General features: G+C 49.0%; 1 protein-coding gene across 1 annotated transcript in view; it reads left to right on the top strand.

The window, feature by feature from the left end:
• Window positions 1-309: 309 nt before the first annotated feature.
• The window catches only part of LOC309575262 (unconventional myosin-X-like), a gene marked incomplete at its 5' end in the record, with an annotated part of 87,961 nt that continues 71,601 nt past the window's right edge, over window positions 310-16,669 (top strand). The window contains 3 exons of the mRNA XM_082285593.1: window positions 310-909; window positions 1,343-1,393; window positions 14,498-14,596. Coding sequence (XP_082141719.1) covers window positions 310-909; window positions 1,343-1,393; window positions 14,498-14,596 — 750 coding nt within the window. The remainder of the gene's footprint in view (window positions 910-1,342; window positions 1,394-14,497; window positions 14,597-16,669) is intronic.

Below are 16,669 nucleotides of genomic sequence, written 5' to 3'. Positions count from 1 at the left end.
CCGCTCGGGCCTCCCCCACCCCAACCCTTCTCAGCAGCCTCCTCTCGAGATGCGCGCCGCTTCCCAGCCAGTCTCGTCCCGCTCCTAAACGCTCTGCCAGCGGCACGGCCCCGCCGCCGCCGCAGGAGCCGCACTCCCCGCGCCCTGGGGCGGGCGGAGCGGGGCGGAGCGGGCGGCCCGGCCGCTCCCCGCTGCCCGCGGCCGGCGAGGCGGAGCCAGCGCGGCGCGGGGCCGGCGAGCCGTGCCCGCCCGGCCGCGGCGATGCGGCGCTGAGAGCCGGCGGCAGCGCTTCCGCGGGCGGCTCCGCCGATGGACGCCTCTCTGCGCCAGGTGGGCAGCGGCGGGACGGGCACGGCGGCGGGGCTCGCCCCTGCTCGGGGCTGGGAGAGGCGGGGGCCGGGCGGAGGCCGGCGGGATCGGGTCCCGGAGCGAGACGGGCATCGGGGTGCCGTGCCCCGGGCCGGGAACGCCCCCGGGGCCGTGGGACGCTGCGCTCCCCGCGGGCCTCGCCGCGCCCCCGCTGCCCCCTCGCCGAGGCGGTCTCGGTTGCACTTTCTGTGGAGCGATGGGATGCGGAGGGTTTTGTCCCCGAGCGCTCCGCAGCCCGGCGCGGCACCGCGCAACCCGTACGAGGGGTTGAAGGGGTTGCGGGAGCCGGAGCCCGACGGATGTGCGGTGCCGGCAATGCCGACCGAGGGCTGCTTGCGGGAGGAGCGGGTTTGTCGCATGGTAGTCATGGCTGCCCAGAGCCGGCTCCTTAATCCTCTAGAACGACTTCAGGGTCCGGAGCCTGCTCCTGCCTGCGTGTGCGTGTCACAGAGCGGCTGGCCTTCGGGGCACCGGGCCGGTGAGCAGCCGGGCAGCGTGCGGCGGGAGTCCCCTGCCCCTCGGTGCCGCTGCCCAATGACCGTCAGGCCGGCGGGCAGAGCGGCTGCCCGGGGCCGGACCCGTACCTGTTAGCCGTGGGCTCTGGTGCCGCCTGCCCGCGGTGCCCTCCCCGGGTGAGCACACAGCCGTGCGGGCACTGTGCTGCCACGGGGAGCGAGTGACTGAGTGCGCGGGGCCAGGTGCCGTGCACAGCCCAGACGCCCCGAAATTCTCTGTGCCCTTTTTCTTGCCTGAGCATAGACAGGTTTCCAGCCCAGCCTGGTGATGCCTTTGGTTGTGAGGGGCAGGTGGGTGCAAGGCCAGGGCATCCCTTTCTGGACCCACGGGTGACAGCGGGTGCCCGTGGCATTGGCAGTGGGCACGGCAGGCACTATGGGTGACGGGGCCTTCTCGAGGTCTGCGGCTACGGTCTGAATGCCCCCTGTTTGGGGCATGAGACATCTGCCCCCTTCAGCCCCCAGGTTTCCAGGCCATTAACCCCGGCGTCTGGCCTTTCGAGTCATGGGTGCGGAGGGGGAGCTACCAGCGCCCCGGAGAAGCCCGTGGTCGCTGGGCTGGAGCAGCTGATGGGCTCGGGCCTGCCCCCTCCCTGGTGAAGCACTTTCTTTATCAGAACAGATGTTTTCCCAGATCTGGCCCCAGAGAGGAAGGAGTGGCTGCCCCCAGGCTGTGCGGCTGGGGCTGCCCCACAGCATGCGGCAGCGCATCGCCCAGCATCCTTCAGCCATTAACTGATTAACCTGCTGCTCCTGGAAGTCTGGGCCGTCTCTATCTAATCAGATGAAGGCCAGGGTTTCCCAAAGGGCCATTTCACCAGAGCCTTTTTGCCTGCTCTCTGTCAGGAGGAACCTCCTGGCCTCTTGCAACAGGAGTAGCCACTGAGGAGCCTGAAGGAACTGGTGGGAATGGGAGGCTGGAAAGGGGATGCCCAGAGGTGCACGTCACAGCAAGTAGCACCCATCAGAGAACTGCCTGCTTTGTCCAGCTCCACCTGTCCAGGCATGATTCTGCCATTATCTGAAGAAACAGGGATTTCCAGGGAAGGGCTGTGGGCCAGTCCTGAAGCCCTTCCCTGGAAATCTAAGAGTCACACATCTCTTGTAAATCACAGACTAAATCCCAATGAAGCAGGGTAGCCAAGGCTGGAGAACTGGGGTGAGCTTGTGCAGGAAATCGTCAGACTTTGCTTTGCAGGAAAGGCAGTGGGGGTGGGAGACAGGGAATGTGGCTTCCCCAGAGCCGGAATGTTTGGCATTTGCTGCACCCCAGCCACTCTTCCTCCTTCTCCATGGGGGGTTCTTGGTGGGAGGGAAAGCCTGAGTAGAAGGGAGTTGCTTTGCTTCTTTCTGCAGCAGCTGAAGACGCTTGTTCCAGGGGATGCCATCTCTTACAGCGAATAGCTAAACCCCAGTGTGCTGTTGGTCTTGCCTTAGCAGGCTCCCATGCTGTGCTTGCAGCATTTAGATATCACATTCAGCTATGTGATCAGTATCTGGGGTTAGGTGGGGATGCCATGGGTCTTCACAGCTCCCCTAATTCCCCCTTTGGCATGCTGGAGACCAAAATGGCTTTGTGAAGGGTTCAACCTACTTGTCATCCTGGTTCTGCCATGAGAGGGATAGTTTTGGCCAGTTGTGCCAGCTTGACACTGATGAAGGGTTTCCCATGTGCTCTGCCCTCCTCTGCTTGCAGACCCCAGGGACAGTGAGCTGCTGCGGTGTGTGCTGCTGCTGCTCTTCTCCTGCAGCATCCCAAGCGGGCCAGGTTAGAAAACCTTCATCCTCAGCAAGTGGTAGAGCACAAAGATGTGTGTGAGCCTCTGCCAGCTGAGGTCTGCTGTGTGGCATGGCTCAGAGATGTGATGGATGATGCCTGTGCTGCAGCCGGGTGTGAGCAGAGGAGCCGAGGCTGTGTGTGTGTGCTCCGCCATCTCCTTGCTTGGCTGCTGCAGTGAGTCCTGTGCCCGAGCAGGGAGGAGGGGCCCTGGAGCCCGGGGCTGTGGCATGGTGACAGATGACGGTCTCCCTGTATGTCTGGAGTGTGGGCAGGATGTGGGGTGACACAGAGGATGTGACTCGCTCTCCAATTCCCCCCTAAGGAGCAGGAATGTCATGGCCAGGGCTAAAGGAGACACTTCTCCCATCCTGTCCTGCACTGCAGTTGGAGTGACCACTTTGCATGGTCCCACTGTCAGTCTGCACTGAGCAGCAGCATCCAGTGGAGTCACAGATGCTGTTCTCCTTCTCATGTGCCACTGGCCTAGAAATGCTGGCATTTTAAGCGTTAAACAGTTTTCCTCCTTGCTCTTATGGTGAAATCCAAAGCTTTTCATCTATGTTGTAAAATAAATCCCCTGAAATTCTTAAGCTTTCTGACATGGGGACAGAAAGGCGGGGGAATTCTGTTTTCGTGTCCTGCATGGCTGTGGTGATTGGAACCGTCCTCTCTACAGCTGTCATGGTCTTCACTTACTGTTCCCTATGTTCCCCATCCTTCCCTGGCCACAGCCCTGCTCTTCTTTGTGGCCTGGGACATCTGCCATGGAGATAGGGAGATGATCCATTTCTCCTGGAGATACACACAGACCAGGAGGGAGCCTCAGAGTCAAGGCTGTGGAGCAGTACTAAGGCTGCTGGAGTTGCCACCATGCATGCACCTGAGCTGCTTTCTTGGCCCCAAACTGAGGTGGGGAGCAAGTACCTCTGCCAGGTTTCTTTTGCTCTGGCAGCTTTGCACTGACTGCTGACTACTTGATGCAAGTGGGAAGTGCCTGACTACTCCACAAAGCCATCAGGGAGTCTGCAGAGTGTGCCCCTTTACTGGCCACAAGACACTCAGCTGAATTTGCTGTCCTTTGGGCATCTAATGGCTTCTTAGTCCCAGCGTAAAGTCATGTGCATAAATATTTGCAGGCAGGGAACATGGGTAAGGAGAACAACTGAGAGGACCTGACTGTGAATGCATCTTTGCAGTGTGGAGCCTGCCTGATTCATGGGTACAGCAGGTAAAGGACTGGTCTGATTTTTGGTTGCACAGGTGATTCTCACCAGCTTTGGGCTCTCTGTTGAAGCTGCCTGGATGCATCATCCAGAGACCCGTGTCCCCAGGGAGCCCAGGTTGTGCTGGGTGGGAAGGGTTTGTACATGGCTGGATTAGGTTTCTCAACAGCTTGGTTTGCCCTTCTCATGCTCCCTGCTATTGGGAGAAAGAAGGAGGAGTTCCTGTGAGAGAGGAGCATGGCCAGATATCCAGGACAATCTACCCAGAGACTCTTGTCTGAGATGAGAGGAATGGTTCAGCTGACTTGGCTGATGCTGACCATGAGTGATGTGCTGTCTTTACAGATAACAGTAAGCTGAATGTCCATGTGTTAACAACCACTGGCTTAGGAAAATGCCATCCTGGAAAGAAAAGGTATATAGAACATCATCTTCTTTAGCAGTGAGGCTGCTCTTTGAAGCAGTATTCCCACCGAGCCTTTCCATTTCTCAGGAACACGTGCTTTTCCAGCTTCCCTGACAATCTCCTCTCACTCTACTGAGAATATTGTGACCTCTCAGGAAGAGGACCTGTAGAGATAAAGAAGAGACAGAGAAATGCTGACTGTTACATACATCTTGTATATGTAATGCTCTCTGTGTCAATAGCAAAGAGCAACCCCTCTCTGTTTAATTAGCCTGTGTAGTGCAGCTAAAGGCAAGTGCCACTGTCCTTGAAGATATCCATGCAGCTAGTGTAGCATGGATACTCCACACAGAATTCTCCATCCAAGCTGCATCTCCCCATAACCATTCAGAGTGATAAAGAGGCAGATATAAGACAAAAGGGTTTGACTGCCCTGTTTTGGAGCAGCAGTTGCAAGGAAGAAAGCTCTTGTGCCAAAGATGACATGAAACAGTGTCTGGCGGAAGAGAAGGAGTCTTGCTAGCTCCCTCCTTAGGGCATTCATCTGGAGCCAGGCTGCGTGAGCTGTGACCTTGTCAGATCCCATCAGCAGCAAGAGGGTGGGCTGGCACAGGCTCTCAATGAGAACCCCCACGTGAAGGGAAGCCAGGTTGCCCTGGGCCAGCCTGCAGCTGCCCCATCGTGGCCTCCAAAACCACCTTGTTCTGCTCTCGTTTCACTTCTTGCCACACTTACATTTAACATAATAATCACAGATGTTTTGCAATTTCTTTTTCCCATTTTGCTTTAAGGAGAATATGTGAACTATCTAAATGTGATCATTAAGACTGAAACTTGTGAGAGTCTGGGTTTCCTGGTTATCCTCCAGTTACCCTAAACTCTGCAGTTCTGCCTCCTCATTTCCATCTGAGATCACCCACAGTTCAGCAGTGCTGTAGGGCCAAGTCCCAGGAAAAACACCTATGGAAGGCCTGTCTGCTATGCATCACTTGGCACAGTGCCCAGGGGACTGAGAGGTCCTGTCATACAAGTGCAATAATTATCACAGCAACTGAACTGGTGGTGGAGCCTCTCATAGATCCAGTCACCAGTGTATTTGATGAGAAGGTGGAAATTAGGGTTAGGATGAGGTGGGTGTATTAGTCCTGTTTATTCCTGGTACTTGCATCTTGAGCCAATGATGAAGATTTGGCTGAATCACATTTTCTAGAAGGGCTTCTTATTTCTGGAGGATCCCCCGCTTTTTGCGGTTTCTTCAAGTGGTTACACAACCTTGTTTTAAAATAAACCCTGCTTCATTTCTAAAGTGTCTGGCAGATCCATCCATTTTCAGGTCCTACTTTTCTTCTGCTTCATGAGAGTCACTTTGTCCCAAATAACTTCTCTGTCTGCAAAAAAATTGTTCTCTGGCACTGGGTTGTCTCTGGGTTGCTGGCAAAAGTGAGCCAGCAGGTAGCAGAGAGGGGTCTCAGTGCTGCTGGCTGCCCTGTCCTCCCAGCAGGGTTGAGTCAGTTGAGGATGCAGGGACAGAGGTGAGGTCTGCAGCCCATGCTGGGCCACATGCTGCTCTAATCCCCCCACTATCACTGTCTGGGCTAGATAGGTCAGCCCTCGCTCTGGCAAATCTACATAATGACATTAACATCTTCACAAATATTTTTGCACTACAAGGGATCTTTCTGAATAGCAAAAATGACTGAGGCTTTTATGTTGTCTCTGGAAGGCTTCTTTCTCACACCTCAAAGCATAAGTAAGCAGTAAACTTCCTTACTCCTGTTTATACATCCCAGACATGCATCAGCTCTTGTTGCAACCAAATGTCCTGGGAGTTTCTGCTCAGCAATTCACAATCCTCTTTGGGTCTGTGACTTTCCAGAAGACATTCCTGTGTTTGAAGTGCTCCTTGCATTCCTTCTCTCCTGACATGACCTTTTGGTTTGGCTGTATTTTAATCCTGTTTTGTTCTAACAAGGGGCTGTGGAATCCACACTGCTCTGATGGTTGCATCCTTGTGGGTACTTACTTATCTACTAGATGTTGGCATCTGCTAGTACTGTCAGTACTACTTTAGATTTTAGGTCCTTGATGAGAATACAAAATAGTACGGACCCTGTCACTGCAGACATTTGTTGGAAAATCCCGCAATTATTAGTGATTTTCCTCATTCATGAAAACAGCTTTGAGATCCCTTTGCTGCTGTTTGCTCCTCAAAAGCTGACTTTTACTGAAATAGTGTTCTACATCGGCAGTGCCATGAGAGTCAATCACAGTCTTATTTGTCTTGTATGCTTGGATGCTAAGGAAGAAGAAGTCTTTTTGACTAGACTTCTTTCTGCATGTTAATGGGCACTGGACAACAGTTGAAGCCAGAGTATCCTTAAGATGAAACAGCTGAGAGCAAAACCTCTGTATTCTCCCAGGGCTTCTCAGACTAAGCAACCCATGGTTACCAGGGATAATCCCGCTATTCCTTCCATTTAGACTCTGACTCTTTCAATCTCTTGGAATTTCCTCAGCATTACGAGACTTATAAAGCTGTTGAGAAACTTTGTTGGACAGATCTCTGGGAACTCTTGGACCTGATGATTTTTAAAATGTTTCATGTCCTTTCCATTTACTATAATATATGGGAAAGCACTTCAGCATCGCACTGTGATGCAAGATGGGTGCTTTCCAGGGATGTTTGTTAAAAACTTCTGTATGTCTCCATCATCACAGCACCAAGCCTGCCAGAGCTCAGGAAGTGTTTGGACAGTAGTCTCCAGCACATGGTGTAACTCTTGGGGATGGTCCTGTTCAGGGCCAGGAGTTGGACTCAATGATCTGCTGGGTCAGGTTATTCTGTGGTTCTATGATTACTCACACAGAATCACAATACTGCCATCCACACCTAGTAGTTGGATGCTGCTACTAGCACATGCCTTTGTACCCAGTGATTTTAGAAAATAGTGAAACATAGACTCTTCTGTCTTTCCTGTCTCCCAACTTCTTTCTTACATGGGTTGTTTCCCCCATTTTTCCCCACTTCCACTCTTATTTCAGTTGTCTGACAGTGCATCCCAGCTCAGAGGCACTCCACTTGCTTTCTGTGTGGTGTTTGAGGGAAGGACACTGAGGACGAGCAAACACCAGGAAAATGTCTCACATGAAGAGTTTAAAAAACCTGAGATTACTTTATTAGTGAAATGACAAATAGGGGGAGACATGGCAAAAGAGCAGAAAATAATGGATGAGACAGAGAAGGTGGATTGAACTCCGCTGTGCCTTTACCTCTGACCGCAAGAAGAAGGGATTTTCTGCTTCACAGTGATGAGACTGGTTTAAAAGCGTACAGTTCTGTGTAATGTGTGAGTAGGAGGTGGAACTCCACAAGGCAGGAGATTATTGACAACAAGGATGTGGCAAGATGCAAAAAGGTCTTGGACATAATCCCAAATTATGCATAATAAACATTGCAGAAGAAATACTCTTTCAGGGCTCTTGTCCGAGATTTTTACAAAACGTTTGGCACTGTGGCTGCTCGGTGACAGACCACTGTGTCCTTGTGGCTTCCTGAGGCCCTGAGCTCTATTCTGTGGACCTTGAAGACTTCTCAACTGTCCATCAGCCCAGCCTCACCCTTGAAGATGTTGGCTGAATTTGAGAGAGGGAGGGAACTGCAAGGAAGCTGCCTCACTATTCTTGGTGGCAAGAGGGAGAGGCTTCTTTGAGAAGCACTGTCCAAGTTGAGAGCAGGATAGGAATACCTTTTTACTTGCTCAGTTTGGAGCTGCAAGTTGGTCAGGGAAAGTTTTGCTAGGGCCAGGCTGGGCTCTAGCACATGCCATGTTACCTCCTTTCTTTCAGGGCTATAGAGGAGATGTAGGAAAGCCAGTGTTGCTGTGATGTGACAGGGAATACACATCTGTAGATATCCATGTGACTAATGTGCTTAGGGAACATCTCATTTTAATTCAGTTCCTAATTAAAGTTTTAGGTATGGAAGAGCTTATTATGAAGGCATGGAAGTGGTATTTACTTTTATGAACATAATGAAATTCAGTATGCATTTTCAAGAATGGTGAGAATTTCTCAGCTGGTTGCAAACTCTGTTGGACTATTACTTCACCTGAGAAGGAGAGTGACTCCACTGCCCATGCTGGAATTGCAGGGGGCAGCTCATCTTAAACTGAGCTTGGAAAGAATGTACAGTGAAGCCCGGAAGGATTCACACCTGCCTCCTTTCTGTGCACCTTTTGCTCATGGCAAAGGGCAGCTCTGAAGTATGGGAAAACAGCTGGGGGCTCATTCCCTCCATTCCCATGACAAGCAGTTGGTGTGGTTGCTGCAGTGTGTAGTTGCTTCTTTGAGAAGATTAAGAATTACCTCCATGGACCAGGCATTTCCTGGGAGATATTTGAAGTTGGGAGATGTTCTGGAGAGCGAGAAGAGAAGCTGTGCAGCAGCCAAACTGGGGGAGGAGACAGGAACAGAACAGATGGGAGGGGGAGGCAAAAGGGGAGTGGGAAGCAGTGCACATACATCAGTGACCAGAAAGTGACAAACTGCTCTTAGATTATTTAAAATGCACAAACCTTTTCCTGATACTGCTATTCTGCAAAGCTGCTGGCAGACTGAGGGCTCTGCTCCTTAATTAGTGAGGAATGGGGCTGCTAATTGGCAGAGCTAGAATGAGTCATGAGCTCAGCCGAGGCTGCAGCTCTGGAGCAGCAGGACCCATAGCTGCAGTTTGTGCCCAGCTCTGTGAACCCTGCTAGCTTGCAGGGGCTGCCTGAGCTCAATGAGCTGTTGTGTGGGAATTGTGGGACCAGACAGGTACAATCCAGTCCCTTTTTGCTCTGCAGTGTGTCATCCTCCTGCCTTACAAGAAGCAGACTTTTGTTTCTGTTACACCTACCACTATTGTAGGAATTGTCCCTCTTCCCAGCTACTGCATGTTGGCTGTTATTGTTTCTGTCTCTCTTACCTGTGGCCTCCTGGGCTCCCCCTCCTTTCCAGCAGCTGGTCCCAGTTTTGCTGATCAGATACAACCCATGGGTTCATTTCAGCCTGCCATCAGAAAAACAGCAAAGTTGCATTCCTTGCCATATGGGTCTAGGCTGCCAGGGACTCCCCCTCCCCACCAATCTTACATCCATTAGCTAAGGCTCTTTATATTTGTCCTATCACTTATTCATGATCATCCAGATCAATCTGTTGAAAAGTGCATTTATTGAAACCTGATTCCGGCTTTGTCTGAGTTGCAAGGGCCTTTCTAGCCCAGTCTCTGCCTCGTGGTTTTCACCCACAAAGCCCACTGAGGCTAGGAAAAGAGCTGGCTCAGCACTGTGCTGCTAGGAGAGCCTTTTCTAAGCCTAGGAGCATATGGATCCATCGCCAGGAGAAACACAAGGCTTGGATGCCCAATACCCACTGAACAGCCTCAGTGTGCTAGGAGGACAAAGGTAAGTTATGTATATAGTACTTATAGTTGAAAACTTGTAGCACCCACAGAGATTTTGGTCTCAGACTCTCAGTGCAGGGGTGTACATATTTGAGACATCCCTGCCGCTTGCAGAATGGCTGACTGGATACAGTTACCCAAATCAAGGAAGGCACTGTAAGAGCCTCTTGTAGTATTGTGTTTGAAGGTAGATCTGGAGGCTGAGGCAGCCAAGTTCATTCACAAAGAAAACATTAAAAACATCCTGTACTGGAAAAAGCAGACAACTGTGTTCTCATTTCATAAACTGAAAAGTGTCTTCCAACCAAAACCACTTTTCCTCTCTCAGTAACCCCTGGGAAATAGATGCAGCCATCTTGGTTTAGCCCCTCCTGAGCATGGTACTCCTGGGAGTTGTATAGGGTTGTGCACAAGGAGGAATGGGATGTGAGTGCACTCAGAGAGAGGCAGCACTGCTGTGTCCTGAAGCTCAGCTGGGGCAGCTCATTCCTGCTTGTACCTGGGAAGAAGCAGTTTCCAGAAGACAGAGGACATCCTGGGAAAACATGAAAGTTCAAGGGTAGTCCAGAACACGCGAGTAAGGAGAACAGAATGTGAAGACTTGTTTCTGAAGCGTGGTACAGCTGTGGAGTGCTTTCTCATGTCAGTCCCTGAATGTGTCTCCTGCTGGGCTGGGAGGCCCTGGAGAGGCCAAGGCACCTGCAGGTACAGAGTTTTGTGTCTTGTCCTCTGGATCTTACCTTGCGTCCTTCAGTTGCTGGATAACTGATGAGGAGGGTGTAGCTGCTGGCTATACACTAATGCATGGATACTTTGCTGCTGCAGTAAGGGCTGTGTGCTGCCTCTCTGCCTCTCTGCCCTTTCCCTGGGTACAGCACACAAGATTGCCCTTATTCTTTCCCTGCTGGCACACCATACTGCATCTGCTGAGATGAGATACAGGCATGCGAATGCAAGGGAGAACTTCCGATTTCAGTCACTCGAAAAAAATGTCATAGAAGGCCAAATAAATCTGTGGCTTCAATGGATTTTTTGGCATCATGAATAGCAGGAAATGTTACTTATTTCTGAGTCTAGGATCCCAAAGTGCCATGTGTTATTTGAACTGAGAAATGACATCTTAGAGTTTGCTGTCCACAGTGGAAGGCATCATGGTGTGACAGTGGGCCAGTACTGATGAAACACTGCTCTCCGTATGCAAGCAACTATATTTTCTAAATTACAGCCCCATGGTATGGGATCAGTTTTCAGGATTGTGCTTTGCTGTGCACTTTGTGGCAAGGCAAGTTCATGGACAGATTGTTACTGAGGCCATAGGAATGAGGATGTTGGTCTCAGAGTTTGTTTAACATCTGAGTGACCTACCCTTGATATAGGAACTGGTACATTACTATTATATTGTTCCTTTCAGTTCCTGCTGTTGTTCCCTTTAAAACCAAAGCAATAGACCAACCTAATAAACTCCTAGTAAAAGAATAATTGGGAGGGGATGAGCTCATTATGTATGGGGCTTGGGTTAACTGTATGATCACTATTCAGCCAGCTTTATTTGATGGAAAGTGGTTACACAAAATCATCACTGCTGTTCCTCCTCTGTTCTTAAGGTGTTCTCTCCAACAAGCAAGTGCTTGTTGCTTCATTTTGTTGAACTGTTTTGTCTCTGGTTGAGGGTGAGACCTTCTATATCTATATATATCTATATATCTCTATTTATATAGAATGGAAGTTGAAGGGTTTTTACTCTTGTCCTAGAAGAGCACGGTTTTCCCATCATCTGTGGTGCCTGTGGGAACTGGAGCCTCCCAGAGCTGGCATGTCACTGCTGGGCAGGGCTCAGTCCTACTGACCTTGCTTCTCCTATGGAAGTTCAGCCTTGCTGCCTGGCAGTTTTGGGAAGTTTTCTGCTCAATTTAATCCTTTCAACTGATCAATGACATGTGTGGCATTGGGGAAGAGGGGAACAAAGTGAGGGCAGTCTCTTTGGTGTTGCCATCTGCTCCTGTATTTAGTCAAGGCTCCTTGGGGAATTTCATATTTAGGAAAAAGGGCTGGTGGAAGGAGATGCACTAAAACAAACTCTGCCTTTCAGGAAACGGGGGCTATGGCTATGCTGGGCAGAAGTTACAATTATTATTTGCTCTGTGGTTCCTTTTCTGGCTGTCTCAGCACAATATTCCTTTTGGAAACAGCATAACTGGGTGCAATTTTTCTGCTGTGCAGAGGTAATTGCTGTTGTACAAAGAGCTACAACATCAAAGTAAACTGAAGTCATTCTGGGCAGCTGAAATACCACAGTGCCTGGGAGTTTCAGCATGTTGCCTTCTACTCCTTAGCAGTACACAGACGGGCCTGCCCTAAGTTTGTGTGGTGGTGTACAAAAGACCTATGTATCCTTGGAGGAATATTTGTTAATGCTTTTGCACGTGGACTTCTGCTGGGAAAGGGGTCTGGACTTTTAAATCATTTCTATGTGTTGAAGATAGCTGAGTAATCCCATTGCCTCTCTCCCCTCTTTTCCCTTATAAATGGTACCTATTAAATAACAGTGTTCATGCCCATGGATTTTCTCTTCTGTGTCAGATTATCAGCTGCCTGTGGCTCCAAGTTAATTTCTGAGCTCAGGGAGTGGAAGTCTGTGTAACCTGGACCTGCCTGGTCTTCAGGGACAGACCATGTAGGGTGCTGCGATCGTGGCACACTCCCATATGCAGGGTGTGCATGCCATGGTGTTGGGGCACAGTGTGCATGGCAGGGTGCAGGCTTGTCTCCTGATTAAACTGCACTTGCCTCAGGCTCTCATCTCTGCCATCCTGGGTTACTGGTGTCTGAAGGCATTGAAATGTGCTGTCGGGGATGTTTACACAAAGTGTTTTATAAAAGGCTTTCTTTCATCCCACTGTTTGGAGACACAACCTTCCTGTTTTCTGACTCTGCTTTCTACCTTGGTGGTAGTAGGAGTCTTTGGTGAAAGTAGCAAAAAAGTCTTTTAACACGTGTTGCTGTTCGTCTATTTACGCAGAATAGTCAGAATGTGATTTGGGAATGCTGACGATTTCTCAACAGCAATGTCTTGCCCAGATGCCTTAGGACACTATTTCAAGCATCAAGAGTTTCAGAAAACATAAGAGGATGTAACAAATCCTATATATAGTTCCTCAAAATCTGTATGTGATGTATTGTTCATACCAGCTCTCTGGGATCTCAAATCTGTAACATTACATTTTTTTCTATTGCTATTGTTCACTGGCCATGAGGATGATCTTTGCAGAGCATCCATGGATTTAGGTGCTGATCAGATGCAATGGTGCTTTTCATTCACTTGGTGAGGGGAGATTAATCTGCTTGATGTGCACACTCTAGACCAGAGCACAGCAGTAAAGCTAGAATTATGTACATCTTTTTAATGTCATTAAACCCAGTTCTTTTATTGGGAGGACTGGAGGTTGGCCGAGAGATGTATCTCCTATTGTAGGGAAAGTCCAGGGTACTAAAGTGTTTAAAGTGACTTAAGTAGTTTAGAAAAACCCACCTAAACTAAAACCAAATCATTAAAAATAGAATTAGTGTTCCACATTTTGTATAATGTAATATAGGAACACTATTCCATTTCTTCAAACATATTAGGCCTATAAGCAAAGAGCTAATGGTGCTGATGGGATTAAGAGGGTAGGAAGGGCTTAAAGCTCACGATCAATAACTTAGGGACATAAAAAAATTAGGAAGAAAGTCAGTCTATGAATCAATGAAAGGCAGGATGGCCCTAATGTTACTCAACAGCTGAGCACTTTGGAGTTTTCTCAATATTTACCTAAGCAGAGTTTATGTGATTTCTGTGGGAAGACATGGAAATGATTAGTTTGCAATAGCTGAAATGTGGTGTGACTTCATGCCTAACTCTGCAACTGCAAGTCATGCTTGTTCTGATCTGCCTTCATGCTCCTGCTCTTTCCCTTGTACCAGGTCCCACAGGCAGACAGGGCAGAAGAGGCCAATCCAGCAAACTTGTTTTCCCTACTATTTTTGGTAGGCGAGCTGTGACAGCTACCTGTCCTGCAGATCCCTGCATGTGTGCTACCAGAAATCTGGTTTTGTCTTGAGAGACACGGAGCAGTTTAAGATGATGTAATGTATGTGAAACATCATATATATAAACATATATAAACACCAGTGCATACATACATCAGACATCAGGCCATCATGTATACATTAGTGTATATATACATCAGAGAAACACTCATGTCATGCCATTTACCAAAGGAAACTCTTGCCGGAGTCTGCAAACAAGCTCTGTGAAATCCTCTTAGCTGTTTGCTGGTGATTTCTGGAAGCATTCTGACTTACAATGATGCGTGGGTGTATGAAATTGTAAACATGCTTTATTTGTATTTTCTATTATTATTATAGCATGACTTTTAATGACCAGCTATTTCAAGTTTTAAAATATTTAGACAGTCAAACCAGCTATTCTATGTGTTGGTATCTTTCCATGACACTTTCTATAAAAATTGTTGTTTCCTGACTTTGGTTTCCGCATGAAGCTCATTAAAACTGATTTTTCTTCCGCTCATGTTACATTAAAAAAACCAAAACCCGTTTCTCTGAAAATGTAAGTAGGACTTACTTAAATATTTAAAGCAGCTGTAGCTTGGAAGTAGCCTCTGAATACTGCAGCTTCCCCCAGCTTTCCTTGGGTGTTTGCACCCCTTGTGCAGATCTTGCAGGCTCCAGTTCTTTCTAATGGCTATCTTCTGGTTTTTGCAGGGTGCCAGGGTATGGCTGCGGGAGCAGGACCAGCTGCAGCCATGCACTGTTGGCTTTTGTGCCAATGGAAATGTTCTCTTCACCTCAGATTATGGCATGGTAAGTGAAGTTTGCATGAGTTTGTAGCCTATGCCAAGTTTTAAGATGGACTTTTTGGTTTTGCATGACCATCATGTTGAAATTTATCAATGGAAATGCTGAAATTCTCTCTGCAAAGTGACCTGGCTCTGTTACAAACTATGCCAAAGGTCTAACAAATGTTAAAAAGAGAAGATTGTTCTTTTTGTTCTCTTCATTTCTCTGCCTACCTCACTGTTCTTTGTTTCCCTTGTGCCATCTTTGAAGTGGTTGCATTAACAGCCTACCAAACCATATATTGGCTAAATGCTCCTGGAAGGAGGTAGCTCCACCAACCAAGCAGCCCTTCCTGCCAGGACGTGAGAGCTGTGCCACTCTAAGGGTGGTTGTGCTCACCACCAGCAGTTCCAGCAGCTTTTGCTGTCAGCCCTTGGGGCCAGGGGCACGTGGCAGTGGGCTCCCTGTGCCAATCTGTGTGTAAAGGCAGCAGCAATGCACAGGACAGCTCAGCAAGGCAGCCAAGCTCAGCAGAGCTCTCTGACAGTGATAGGAACAAGCTTCTTTCCCTCTGGATTTCCAGCTCTGTGCTCCTTGTGGTCCCCTGGTGCAGCTGCTGCAGTGCTCATGGAATAATATTGGTAGGAAGGGACCTCTGGGGATCATCCAAGTCCTCAGTGAGTCAGCTTGCCTGGCTAACCCTGGGAAAACTATCCACGCCTTCATGGAGGTTCTTGGTGAGTCAGACTGGTGCCTGTGCTGGGAGGAGGACGGGGAAATGGGCAGGACTGTGCCCTCCAGCAATGAGCAATTAGACCTGCTCAGCTGTTCTGGTGAATGAGCCCTGCAGGTGGCTGCTTTGTTGCAGAAAATTTTTTTTTTTGTACAGGTTTTTTTCAGCCTCTTACCTGGCAAACAAAGGAGGGCACAGGGGGAAAGGGGATTTAGGACTCCAGTTTTCGGAGTCAGTGGTAGGACTGTTGTACTTTTCAGTCTTGCCTTGAAAGGCCTAGATTTCAAGTCATCATTGTTTTATAAAGAGCCTCATTTGTTTATCAGAGATATAAATTCCCCTAGCAAATAGAGATTTTTCATCTGGTTACCTTAGTCTCTCAAATCCCTCTTGAGAAGCTGACTTGTTTTGCGAGTGCTGGATATCACTAACACGTTTTAAGGGATCACAGGTAACGCAGCAGCCTCCAGAGGGGCAGCAAATGGTGAGTACTTCTGGGACTGTGCCAGTTCTGTCTCTTCTGACGTGCTGCTGTGCCTTGCAAAATCTTTCAAACCCACCTGGCACCTCTAAAAGGACACCGGAAATCCCAATTTGGAGCCATCTGTGTGGGTGCACCCACCTCCAGCCTGTGTCCTGTATGCTGGAAGACATGCTCAGGATAATGCTGGGTGGCTTACAGGTATTAAAAAAAAACCAACCTGGGTTTGCGTTTTTTTTCTTCCATGCAACAAGAAATCCCTAGGCTGGAGGAGCATGTGCTTTATGGCTTCTGCAGTAAAAGCACATGGTGATCATTAAAGGACTTTATTTATTCAGTGCCACCCACAAGAGCTGTCCCGGGTGCTTGTCTCACCTGCCACATTCATTGCTTCATAGCTGTATGAGGGACTGGCAGTCCTACCCCAGGTGAAAACTCTGAAAAATGTCTTCACTTTGGGTTGGATGGGCCAGTTGATCCCTCTGATTTTTAGGACCCCCAAATCTAGTGTCCTCATGTTTGCTGTGGCCCAGCATCCCTGCAGCTCTTGCAGCTCTGAGGTAAGAAGTCCAGTCATGCTTCAGAGCTTTTGTCATTTGTTTTCACTTCCTTAAAAACACCTCAAGCAATAAATCATCAGAAATGGGACTTCCTGGGAGGAGAGGACGAGCCAATGCTTATGAAACACAAGATTGGAAACCATGATCCAGACAAAACAGCCAAATGCTTTATGAATAAATATAACTTGGATGCCAGGTGGGAGCTTTGCTTATGTGCTCAGGATGGCACCAATGGATGGAATTGAGTTTGAGAAGGAATAATTTCTCCCTTGCTGAGCCCGGTGAGCAGGGCTGGCAAGCCTCATCTTTGCTTGTTTGTTGGC

This window comes from Coloeus monedula, assembly GCF_965178545.1.
Source record: "Coloeus monedula genome assembly, chromosome: 7".
In the NCBI taxonomy this organism is placed as follows: domain Eukaryota; kingdom Metazoa; phylum Chordata; class Aves; order Passeriformes; family Corvidae; genus Coloeus; species Coloeus monedula.
This window is presented reverse-complemented; position numbering and strand designations above follow the sequence as displayed.